Below are 11,798 nucleotides of genomic sequence, written 5' to 3'. Positions count from 1 at the left end.
GGACAAACAAAAAGGGGGGCCACTCTTTGCGGATCGACCCAGGGGTCCGAAGGGCCCTGGCCATGTTCACTAAACAGGCCAGCAGCCACTCAGGTTCCTTCCGGCCCCTTGCACTGAGCACGCTGAACAACCGCTAGCGCAGGCACTAGTGTTGCAGCCCAGGCGCGGGGCCAGAAGAGGAAGCTGCCAGGAGGGAGTGAGGAAGGAGGGAGCGTCAGCTCAAAAGGACTACGATGTACGGAAGTACTCCAAGGCCACCCAAGAACAAAAAACACCAAATAACAAAAAAAGAACCACAGTTGCGACACGTTGGTCAATACCACTTTACCTGAAACACCGGGCGGGCTGCAGGGACAGCCCTGCGATAGATTGCGCGCGACGCGCCTTTGTGGAGTCTTGATGGCCGCACAAAACACTGTTGCTTGTGGATGTCTGAGTGCAACAGTCGAATTGGCTGTGTCCTCGTCTGTTGTCACGTTTGTCAAACTGCATCAGTGGCTTTACGACGTATTACCGGGTTGTGACTGTGACGGTTGATGTGGCTGACACATTGGCAGGCAATTTGTTGCAAGGCTGAACGCCAACTTTTCGTGTCTCGTCATTACGTTTCCACCCTTTTCAATCCTTTTGATCTACCCACAAAAGCAAAGCGAAACATTGCGAACTGGCAACATCCAACTCGGAAGAGGTGTCTCAGAGCCTTTCCCACCCACATGTTCTCTTCCTGCACACCCTAGCTGCTCTTGGGCAGCTCGCTGACGCGGTCCTCAAAGGTCTTCTGGGCACGCGTCCACACGCCCTCGGTCTGGCGCTTGTCGAGCGTCAGCAGGCTCGGCAGCAGCAGCTGCGAGAACTCGTCGCTCGACTCGCGGGCCACCAGCGTCGGCAGGTGGTCAATGGCAATCACGCGCAGCTCGGGGCCGTCGACGGCCTGCGACACGGGCACCGTCGGGCTGGTGAAGGAGCTGTAGGTCGAGTACAGGGGGATCGGGTTGTTGGCGCTGTTGGGGTCGCAGCTGACGTCGCAGATGACACGCAGCCGGCGGCTGGCGCCGGCGGCCGCCAGCGACTCGAACGTGACAAACGGCGGGATGCGCGCCGCGCCCAGGTACACGCAGTTGACGAAAATGTCCGACGTGGCCACCTCCTCAAAGGGGCCGCCCCGCTTGGTCTCGGGCAGGTCCCACTCGAGAATGTTCTCCTTGGGCAGGCCGGCCGCCACACAAAAATCGCGGGCGCCCTTGCCGCAGCGGCCCAGCGCACCAATGACAATGGCACGGGGCAGCTCGCCGTTGTTGGCGGCAATGGCCGGCGCCATGGCGGCCTTGACGTGGTCGGCCAGCGCCGGGGCGCTGTCGAACACGGGCACGGCGCTCTGCGGGGTGCCCGGGCGCAGGATCTGGTGCGCCCAGGCGAGCAGGGCAATGGCAGTGCCGGCGTAGCCGGCCCAGTAGCCAAACGCAGCGACGCGTCGGCCATTCGGCTCGACGAGGAACTCGAGATCGTACAGCCGGCCATTGCCGCGCGCGAAGCGCGAGAGGGCCTCGGCCCAGCCGTCCTGCTTCTTGAAGCAGTGCTGGAAGTGGATGTAGTTGTGCGGCAGCGGCGCGTCGCCGTCGGTGATCTCCTTGAGGCCGAGGATGATGTGGTCGGTGGGGGCGTTGACCCAAGTGCCGGCCGGCACCATCTCGGCGCCGACGGCCTCGTACTCGCTGTCCTTGTAGATGCGGTCCGACGAGCGCTCAATGTGCAGCACGTAGCCGGCGTCGAGCAGAGCCTTGGCCGATGCCGGCGACACTGCAGACGGATGGTGAGCTTCGCGCCAAAGATGACGGAACAAACGCCAGCACGATGGTGGGGAATTGCAAGAGGAAAAACATACACGGCGAACGGCGTTCCAGCGGCTTGGTCTCGGCTCTGAGGTGAATAATTGTCGGTGCCATTGTGATGGTTGACGTGATTATGTGGTGTTTTGTTGCAGGAGGGAGAGGAACAAAAAAACGAACAGGACCAGAAAGAGAAGGGAAGCTTTTGCCAACAGTGGCGGTGATGTATGACACACAGCCGACGCAGCTCGAGAAAATCTCAATTGCAGATGAATCACACCTCAGAGGTGGACTTCGCCCGGAACAGGAAGTGACTAATCCGCATTGGGCTAGCGGGTCCAGGAACCTGTCCCTGCTCCTGTTCCTGTTCTCAGTACAGTTGGAGGGTGCGTCACGTGATACAACTCATCGACACGTCGACCGCGCTTTGCAATTTATATCTCAGCACACCGAGGGTACGCATAGTTGGGGTAAAGTACGTGTATGTTCCTGTCTTCCGCGGTCTTGTTTTCTTGCCTCTGAAGCCCAAGGTCCGCGGAATGGGGAGGGCCGGCAGCGCCGCAGTTACGCGTTGGCACCCGACACGGTTGGCAGCAGATAAACGAGGTCAATTTCCTGCAGGGCGCTGCGTACTCTAAATTATTCAGATAAAGATGCAAGACACAACGGGCGACGGAGTACGTACGACGTAGGCTGATGGACGCATGAGGCTGGATAGGGCGGCTGTGAGGAGCTGACGAATGCAGTTGTTCCTGCCCTGCTTGAATTTGCGGAGACGTTCCTGCCTTCCACCTGTCAAATAAACCGCATCTTGCCTCTTGCCTCTGGCCACTCCCCATTCCTCGCCTGTGGATCCATCGCTGTTCAGCTCCAGGGCCGTGTGCTGGTCGCTTGTTTTGGAAACGCCCGCCTGTCCCCCCCCTTCCCTAGCGCACATCCAAAAGGGCATACCCACCCGAGCCACCCACTTCCACACCCCTGGCGGCAAACGACCCCTATCCAACGCGCAGCGCCAGCGCCTGTCGCACGGCCTGGCTCGCTAATACGACCTTCTCCAGTTCTGCATCCACACTAGGCCGGTCGTGATATTCGCGCCTCGTCTCTGCAGCTTTCCTTTCCCTCGTTTCCCTCTTTTCGTTCCCTGGCTCTTCTCCACGCCACGTTAGTGTTTTGTTTCTACTTCTTGGCTCTCCATTATTGTTTCCTTTGTTGTTTCTGCCCCGACTCGATCCCGACCTCTCATCTCGTTTCCTCCCCGTTTTCTCTGTCCTGCACCGTACTGTACTCGATATCTTGCCTTATATGTTGTATATTCGCATCTGTAGCTGCTTGAACCATATTTACCCCTTTTCTCTCTTCTCCTCGCAACATGCAAGCTGTGCAGTAGCCTGCAAATCGGATACTGACTCCTGCTTGTGCATGCTGCATCGTACATCGTACAGTTTCCAACCCTGGCCTGGCCTCCGTCTCCTGCGTCCCGTCTCCCGCCCATTTGCTGTCGCCAATTCAACTGTATGCGTTACGAAGGACGGAGATACCTGTTAGTCTGGTTACGCAAGGAATACTGCTGTACCCGGCGTTGCTTGGTCTCCCTTTTGTCGCTGGGCTGCTCTTATTTCTTGTTTTCCCACCTCTGTATAATGCCAACCGTTTCGCCTTTATCACGGTGACAGAAGCCGACAGCCGCCACTCGATCCTGTTTCTGTTTCTGTTTCTGATTTTGTTTTTTATTTTTGTTTCTGTTTCTCTTCCCCTTCTTCTGTCCTCGCCCAACCCCTGTCACACTGCATTTCGCTGTCGTACCTCTTGGCGGTGCTGCCCATATTTTGCCCATCGTTGCCCTTTTGGTGCTGCATCCCTTCTGCATCTCTCCTCTCTGGTCTTGCATGTCTCGACGAAGCACTTTTGTCAGCCCCTGCCCTGACTAGCTTGGTTTGCAATGGTTGCGGTTGTCCACTCACACCAGGGCCTGACATGGGCCACCCCAAACTGTTGACCTCCTAAGACGTACCTCAACTGTCGTAACCCAGATACTTGGCCGTGAAAATTCTGTATTCAACACCTGGCCAGGCCACGCCTGTCCTGGTTGTCTGCTGCCGAACTTCGTCGCTGTCGTCTGTTTATATGTATCTAGCCCTGCGGAGCATCCATAGAGCAACGTACTCTATAATTCATACGTGCATCGACGTGAAGTACTGTCTGTTCCGCCCGTCTGTTGATGTCTTTGCATCTTCCCAAACGGCATGTTCTGGTCCACCCTCGCCAAACTCCTTCTGCGTCGTATTGACACCTGTTGAAGATTACCCACGAAGCCCACCGCCATCTGTATTCGTCCTGAACCACCGCATTTCTTGGGCTCCAAATGCTGCTACCCTTGCCTTACTCCACATCGCCTCCCAACTCACTTTCCCAAGCTCCATCCATATCGGTCTCCCTCCCCTCTCTCTCCTCCATTCCTCTTCCCCCCTTTCAACCTTGAAAGGAAGCAGTATTTCTACTCTTGCCGTCCGTCGACCATCGCACCAGCGCCCCATACAGCAGCCCGCACTCCCGCATCCCAACGGCCGCTAGCACTGGCAAAACACCGCTATTGCGCTCGTATTTGTCCCAAAAGACCGCCATATTCGCCCTGGGAGCGCCCAGAAGTTGTAGTTGTTGTGAAACCCACCAGAACCACCAGAACCACCAGACCTTTTGTGCTAATCCGTGTCGTAAATACCCCTGGCTAGAAGAAACTTCTCTCCCTCGCCCGTTGAATTACCAGTAATACTGTCGTTCGTATCGCGTACGCCCCTAGGGTCCAATGAATCGCCCGTGAACTTGGGCTGGTCCACTGTAGTTCTTTACTAGTGCCTGTCCACCTGCTAATTTACACCTGTAAACGGGGATGGCGTTGGCTGTGTTGTTGCTCTCGAAACGTCCAATTTCTTAGTGTGTGCCCCTGGTTGCTCTTTCCAACCCTGCCGACCCTGGACCGCTCTTTCTCTCGTTGTGCCCGCGCCGCAGTCCATTTCTTCCATGCTCTTGATTACCCACCATCCGCGCCTGCCATCATATTCCACGCCCACTTTCCCACACGCCCCACGCACGTTGTCTGAGTCCACACCAGCACCTTCCACGTCCACGTCCCTCGTCCCTCGCTCCTGCCGTCCTCCGCCCGCCGTGCGTGTGTGCGTACTTGCCCACCCAACCCTGCGTTGCGCCCTTCTCGCCCGAAACGTCGCCGCGACTTTCCACGACGCTTCATCACGAAATTTCTCTTCTACATACAATCCTCTTTCTTCTCCTCACTCGCTCCCCCATCTCCCATCGCGCCACGCCATGCGGATAGCGGCTAGCTGGTTCGGCTCAGAGTCCCATCGCGCCCCGAGCATTTCCCTCCTGTGGCTTGCTTTGTCGTTCTCTTTTTTCTTAGTCGGAACCCCATCTTTCATTCCTGTTTTTTTTTGCAAAGGCTCTGGCCTCATTTGTTCTGTGCTGGCTTGTCTTCTTTCTTCTACGACGTTTCATCTTTGCCTCTTTTTGCCTCTCTTTTTCTTTCGCTGGCTACTCCTTTGGGCTCTCGAACCCGGCCTGCAATTTTTTGGAATCTCCTGTTTTCGCCTCCCTCCGTCTCGCTGCAGCTGTTTTCAGCCTCACCACGCATCATCCCTTCCTAACCCATTCGACGTGCACCCGTTCTCCATATCTCTGTTCTTCGTTCTCCTCCATCCCAACGTCGCTTCTTCCTTGCCTCTACGACATCCTTCTCTGGGCAGCATCTCGCGTGTCGCCAAAGCCAGCTTTCTGGGTGTCATATCTCGGAAACACAAGCCGTTCTTTCGGTAGCATCGATCATTGCGCACGCCACGTTCGTCTTCACATGATCGTTCCACGGCCGCTCTGTGCCGTTTCGACCACTCTCTGTCGCGACTGTCGACACCGCTCCTGATCGCATCTACTTACCGCGTTCTACCTTTGTGGGGTCGCGCGGGGCCTTATCCTCCCACGGCCTCTTGTAAACCATGGCGGCCCTAGACGAATACCTGGACAACACAATGGAGGCCGACGACATCTTCCCCTGCAAGGGTTGCGGCGAGATTCTTGAGGAAGGCAAAGCCTTTGAGCTTGGTAAGTCGACTCGACGGTAGCGTCTTTGTCGTATTCATCTGATAGTTGAACCGCCAACTAACCACTCCCATGACAGCCGGCCATAGGTGGCATCTCAACTGTTTTCGCTGCAACTCCTGCGGTACCCTCCTCGACTCCGACGCCAACCTCCTCCTCCTCGGCGACGGCTCGCTCATCTGCAACAACTGCACGTACAGCTGCAGCGCATGTGGCAACAAAATCGAAGACTTGGCCATCCTGACGGGCGAACAGGCCTTTTGTGCTACCTGTTTCCGCTGCCGGAACTGCAAGCGCAAGATCGAGAACCTACGCTATGCTCGCACGTCCCAAGGCATCTTTTGCATGAGCTGCCACGAGTCTCTCATGGCCCGTCGTCGGAAAAAGCACAAAGCCGCCGCGCAGGCCAAAGCGCGAGAAAAAGACGGCTCACCAATGATCACAGACAAGTCGCTGCCCGCCCTGCCACCACAGACGCCCACGGAACTCTCACCACGCCCTAGAGTGCCCTACCCACGAAACGAACCCTCGTCCCTCAGCAGCAGCATTCGCCCAGACCGGTCTCCAGAACGTTCGTCGACGGAGGCCCCGCCCAGCGACACGAGAGACAGTTTGACCGGCTCCAAACCCTCGCTCACCCTGCCGCCGTCCAACTACCGCAACAACCGCAGCTCTGCCATGTTTGGCGGCAACGTCGACCTAGGCGCAAGCGATACCGAGTCCTTCTTCATCCCTGTGGCCCTCGATCCCAGTCCAGGCCTTTCCGCCACGCCTCGGTCTGTATCTGACTCGCTGTCCGACCCCAAGAAGGGCAAGGAGCGGTCGGATTACTTTTCAGACGGCAAGAGCGGCGACTCGCAAGCCTCGACGCCGCACATCGCCTTCCAAGAGAAGGCCATCCCGCCAGGCTCAACCTCTACACCCGACTACGACAGCAGTGGCACGACCTCCAAAGACTTGCTTTCGCGCAAGCTCTCAAAGAACTCGAGAACGGATCGCAGTGTCTTGTCGTCCGGCACCAGCAGCGCCGGCGAAGACCACAAGCACGCTGCGCCCTCCAAAGGCCGCGGCGAAGAGTTCAAGTTGCAGGAGGCGCCTAAGAGCAAGAAAGCAACGGCAAACTCGCGGGCGAATTCACAAGCCAACAACTCACTCGGAAACGCCCTTGAGTTTGACACGCCTAAGGCGTCTCGGCGGGACAAGGAGAACACGGCGTCGCCGCCTGCTTCGACGTCCGCGTCGAGCATCGGTGGCCGCTCATCGCAAGACACGCGGCAGGCGCAGGACGGCGATGAGTACCCCGATTCGAGCGGCCTGACAACCCCCACCAGCCGGCCGAGCCAGAGCAGCGACCAGCATGTCCGTGGAGGTCCCATCTCAAGAAAGGAGCTGCCGGCCTCCGCCCGTACTGGTAAGACCAACACCGTCATTTCCCATACCTTTCTCATTTTTCATCTCTCATTTGCATACTGCATACTAACACGCTATCTCTTTCCAGTCAATGGCATGCCTATTTCCAGTCCCCTCGGCAAGCCATCGCCTGCAGATGAGATCCCGCAGCCTGCGCTGGCACCTCCGCCTGTTCCTCGCCCCGCTATGCAGGAACACAAGTTGAGCGACACCTACATGCAGCCTCGTGCGCCACCCGTCCCACCGACCGCTGCCCCTGCTCCCCCGATTGCGTCGTTTCACACTCCGAGCAACGAGTCTGTGGCCAGCAGCACCGTGTCAAGCAGCGAACCTCAGTCGCCTCCCAAGGGCCCGTCACCTAAGCTCCCGCGCTGGAGCAACGGTGGCGACTTTAGCATGGACGAAGACATGGCCCGCATACTTGGCACCGATGAGAGCTCCTCTTCCATTCTTCGCCGCGTTTCGAACGCCGTCCGGCACGGCCGCAACAGCAGCGCCGAATCAAGCAACTTAAACCACGGCAACGGCATCTCGCCGCGCGGCCACAACCGCAGTCTCAGCGAGACCACCCGTGCCACTGCATCGCCGCGCTGGCCCAAGACACCGATTGTCGAAGACTCGGGCGCCCGCGACATCAGCAGCCCCATCTCGCTGTCGGGAGGTGCCACCCAGGAGGACCCGGCCCTGCTCAAGCGTCGTCTACGCAACTCAGAACAGAGAGTGGCTGAGCTGGAGCGCCAGTTTGGTGCCGAGAAGGATCTCAAGTCCCTCAACAAGAAGCTTTTGGAGAAGCGGCGCACAGTCTCTGTACTGGACACCCAGGCCGAGATTATGATTCGCCAGCTGGAGGCGCTGGCCGGCTACGTCGAGCGCGCCAAGACGACGAAGCAACCCATCGACGCCAAGGAGCTCGAGGACTCAGCCATCAAGGACTTTGTGCAGAGGCTGAACGAGCTGCAAAGTACCATGGCCGTGACGATTGAGCAGCTTCATGCGGAACGCGACGCGCTGATCGAGGAGAAGAACCAGGCGGTGGCCAACCGCGACCGTGCGCTACTCGAGTTCGAACAGCTGTCGTCCAAGAACGCCCAGTTGGCTGACATGAACAACGACCTGACACACCAGATCCAGGAGCGCTTCAAGTCCCAGGTGGGCCCCGAGCAGGCCAAGTCGCCCAACGGCCTGGGCATCTACCACAGTCACAAAGGTCCTTCGATCTCGTCGATGAACCTGGACACAGCCAGCATCCAGACCTCGACCAACGCCACGCTGATCGGCACGGATGGCGAGGAGCCGATTGTCGAGTCCGGTCCGACGGTCGTAAACATCCGCAAGGGCCAAGTGCGCAAGTTCAACTGGAAGAAGGGCTCCAAGACGGTGGCCCAGAACCTGACCAAGGGTGTCAACCGCGCGGTCGGCGCCTTCCAAAACGACCGCGAGCAGCAGCGGGGTGGTCCATACCAGGGCTTGACGGGCGATAGCATTGGCCTGCCCTACAACATGACGGTGGCCTCTGTCGACTCGCCGACTGCCTTTGGCGCCCAGACGGCGCAGCAGATCAACCGTGGCCCTGGTGATTTTGGATCCACGGGCAGCGGTGTTGGTGGCGCCGGTAGCAGCGGTGGCGTCGGCGGCCGTGGCATCAGCGGCCCCATTTCCGGTCCCATTCCCGGTGGCGTGTCCGGTGGTGCGAGCGGTCCTGGCAATGCCAATGGCGGGTTTGGCTTCTTCTCCAAGAAGTCGGGCGTGCCCAAGTCTGGTACAGCTGCCAGCCTGATGAACAAGGAGGGCCCACCTGTTGCGGAATCACCGAGCACGCTGTTCGGCTCCGACCTCGTCGAGCGTGCTGACTACGAGCGCCGGCAGATCCCCAGTGTCGTGACGCGCTGCATCGAGGAAGTCGAGCTGCGCGGCATGGACATTGAGGGCATCTACCGCAAGACGGGCGGCAACTCGCAGGTCAAGGCGATCCAGGAAGGGTTCGAGAAGCAGGAGGACTACGATATCTCGGACCCGGGTCTCGACATCACAGCGGTGACAAGCGTGCTGAAGCAGTACTTCCGCAAGCTGCCCAACCCGCTGCTGACGTTTGAGGTGTATGATAGTGTGCTGGAGTCGATCAGTAAGTTGCAGTTGCCTTTCCGGACATGCAGGAAACACACGAGTACCGTCGTGCTAACAAACCAGACATTGTGGACACCACAGAGCGCTGTGCCCACCTGCGCAAGACATTCAACACGCTGCCGCCCAAGCACCGCGATTGTCTTGAGTTCCTCATGTTCCACCTTGCCCGTGTTGCCAACCGCGAACGCGAGAACTTGGTACGTCTCTGGACGCCATTTCCATGTCCCCTGCTGAGAAAAGCATTTCTAACTGATGATAGATGCCTCCCAAGAACTTGGCAGTGGTCTTTGCACCAACTATTCTCCACACCGAGAACCTGGAGAGAGAAATGTCCGACATGCACTCCAAGAACCTCTCGATCCAGTTTGTCATTGAGAACAGCCACACCATCTTTTCCGAGGCATGAGGGGCAACACACGTCCGCACCTTCGACTCACTCGGCCCACTCTCCATGCTCGTGTACATATTGTAAAAGCGTGTATTTGTTTATTGTGACTGTGCTATTCTCCTGGGATTCACTTGTGATTTTGAGATCCTCATGGCGTTTCTTCTGGCCCTTTTATATCGTTTCGACCCCGCCGTCGACCATTTGGTATTTCCTTTTTGGTCTTTCTGAAACGTTTGCTATTGTTCCTCTACTTTTCCTACGTCATTGGACTTTTCGAAGCGTTTACGACGACGAATCTGTTTGGGATGAGGGGACTGGGTCGTCATCCCTTTGGACCGTACACAGCCCCCTTATTTTGTCTACAATCCTCACGCTCACCTTTTTGCTTTCTCGTGCTTAGCCTTCCCTTTGAGGGCGGGCAAGCATGTTGTTTTTCTTCGTTCAATGACAGGACATTTAATGATATCCGTTTGCTGTTTTCCTCTTTGCAAAAGATCAAGTCTATGCTATATTTTAAAATGCAAGTTTGTGTGAGCTTTACTAGGCGATTCCCTTGACGCTTTTGATGTCCGTGCTATGCTAAGGTAGAAACAATGGCAAAATAGTATGTATACAAGAAAGAAACAGATGTGCCCAGACAGTCAGTTATTTCCCCATCATCTTGCGCACTCGATCGAGCAGCACTCCACTTTCGCGACCGAGTTTCCGCCGCTGGTTGTCTCCGCCACCGCCGCCGTGTCGACTACCTCTGTGTGTATCCACCCGCCGTGCCTTGGCCATGGCCTTTTGGTGCCGTGCCCGCCGCGCCCGCGCCTCTTCACGCTCAGCTGCCCTGCGCTCAAACTCAGCCCGTCGTGCTTCGGCCTCGGCCTTTTTCTGTGCCGCCTCCTCTTGGGCTTTCTGGAAGAAGGACTGTGGCCGTTTCGCCGGCCGGGCCCCAGGGCCGCGCTGTGGACGCCGTCGCTCGGCCGGCTTGTCGTCCCTTCCACTCCCACCCGCTTCCTCTGCGTCGTCGATGCGTGCTTGGCGCTCAGGGTGCATGGGTGCAGTTGCCGCCACCGCCGCCGCCGCCTCGTCCTCACCGGCTACATTTTTTGATGCTGCCTTTGCATCCTCCGCCGCCAGCGCCCGCGCCTTCACTTTTGCGTACGTCTGCAGCGTCTTGGCCCGGATCACGTTGGACTCCTTGGCACGCTCGAGCTTCCGGCGCCAGGCATCGTCCGAGGTGGGCAGGGCGGCGCGGATGCCGGTGCGGGAGCGCTTGGCCTTGTGGGGTGCGGCGGCACTGCTGCCTGCGTCGTCGGCTGATCGTTTGCCCATTGTATTTGTGGGTGTGAGGTGAGGCTTGTGGTTGCAATAGAGGGGGTGCAGGTGGTCGTCGATGTCCAGGTGCCGTTGGACACGCCGTGCAGACACTCGCCGACTATTTTTTTGGCGGTCGCGATAAGATGGGACTTATCGATAATTATGGTCCCATCCATTAGGGGCTGTCTTCTGTTGCTACAGGCGGCTTAGGCGGCAATGCCCCAAAATAACGCCCAATGTCCCCTATTTTAGGTGCCAGTTTGCCTGCAAGAAGGAGTCCTGTCGATGACACTATGTTCGTCTCCCCAACTTAGTCTCCTGGCCTCATTCCCTATTTTTGACTCCCATCATCATTATACAGTCCTCTTTCTACCGGCAGTAAAAGTCGGCCAGCTTTTTGGGGCGTCTCGCTTGGGATCTTTGCAGGTCTTTTGGGCCCTATTAATGAGCCAACCGTACGGGTGCTTGTTAGCGTACTGTGGCTTGGCTTGAGGCTTTGCTTCTTTTAGCACAAAACACAGCAGGTTCAAAGGTGGTGCTATGAAGAACCCCGATTTTTGTTTCGTGTTTTAAATGGGCGCCAGACCCACTGACTTTTAATGGGCGGTATTAATGGGGTCAGATAGTGCTCAACAGCG

The 11,798-nt window shown here is 57.5% G+C and overlaps 3 protein-coding genes across 3 annotated transcripts; 1 reads left to right on the top strand and 2 right to left on the bottom strand.

Annotated features, from left to right (window-relative positions):
- Nucleotides 1–733: 733 nt before the first annotated feature.
- On the bottom strand, nt 734–1,943 carry SPBR_00716 (saccharopine dehydrogenase (NAD+, L-lysine forming); the record flags this gene model as incomplete). The annotated part of the gene is made up of 2 exons (XM_040759035.1): nt 734–1,797; nt 1,892–1,943. The coding sequence occupies 2 exons, from the start codon at nt 1,941–1,943 to the stop codon at nt 734–736; spliced, it is 1,116 nt and encodes a 371-aa protein (XP_040618209.1).
- A 3,887-nt stretch (nt 1,944–5,830) lies between these two features.
- On the top strand, nt 5,831–9,873 carry SPBR_00059 (RhoGAP group protein; the record flags this gene model as incomplete). Its single annotated transcript, XM_040758379.1, has 5 exons — nt 5,831–5,936; nt 6,013–7,344; nt 7,432–9,465; nt 9,531–9,664; nt 9,727–9,873. 5 exons carry the CDS (start codon nt 5,831–5,833, stop codon nt 9,871–9,873), a joined length of 3,753 nt encoding a protein of 1,250 aa, XP_040618208.1.
- Nucleotides 9,874–10,500: 627 nt separating this feature from the next.
- SPBR_01004 (uncharacterized protein) lies at nt 10,501–11,175 on the bottom strand (the record flags this gene model as incomplete). Its single annotated transcript, XM_040759323.1, has 1 exon — nt 10,501–11,175. One exon carries the CDS (start codon nt 11,173–11,175, stop codon nt 10,501–10,503), a length of 675 nt encoding a protein of 224 aa, XP_040618207.1.
- Nucleotides 11,176–11,798: the final 623 nt, after the last annotated feature.

The sequence above is a fragment of the Sporothrix brasiliensis genome (genome assembly GCF_000820605.1).
Source record: "Sporothrix brasiliensis 5110 chromosome Unknown Cont19, whole genome shotgun sequence".
NCBI classification, from domain to species: domain Eukaryota; kingdom Fungi; phylum Ascomycota; class Sordariomycetes; order Ophiostomatales; family Ophiostomataceae; genus Sporothrix; species Sporothrix brasiliensis.
This window is presented reverse-complemented; position numbering and strand designations above follow the sequence as displayed.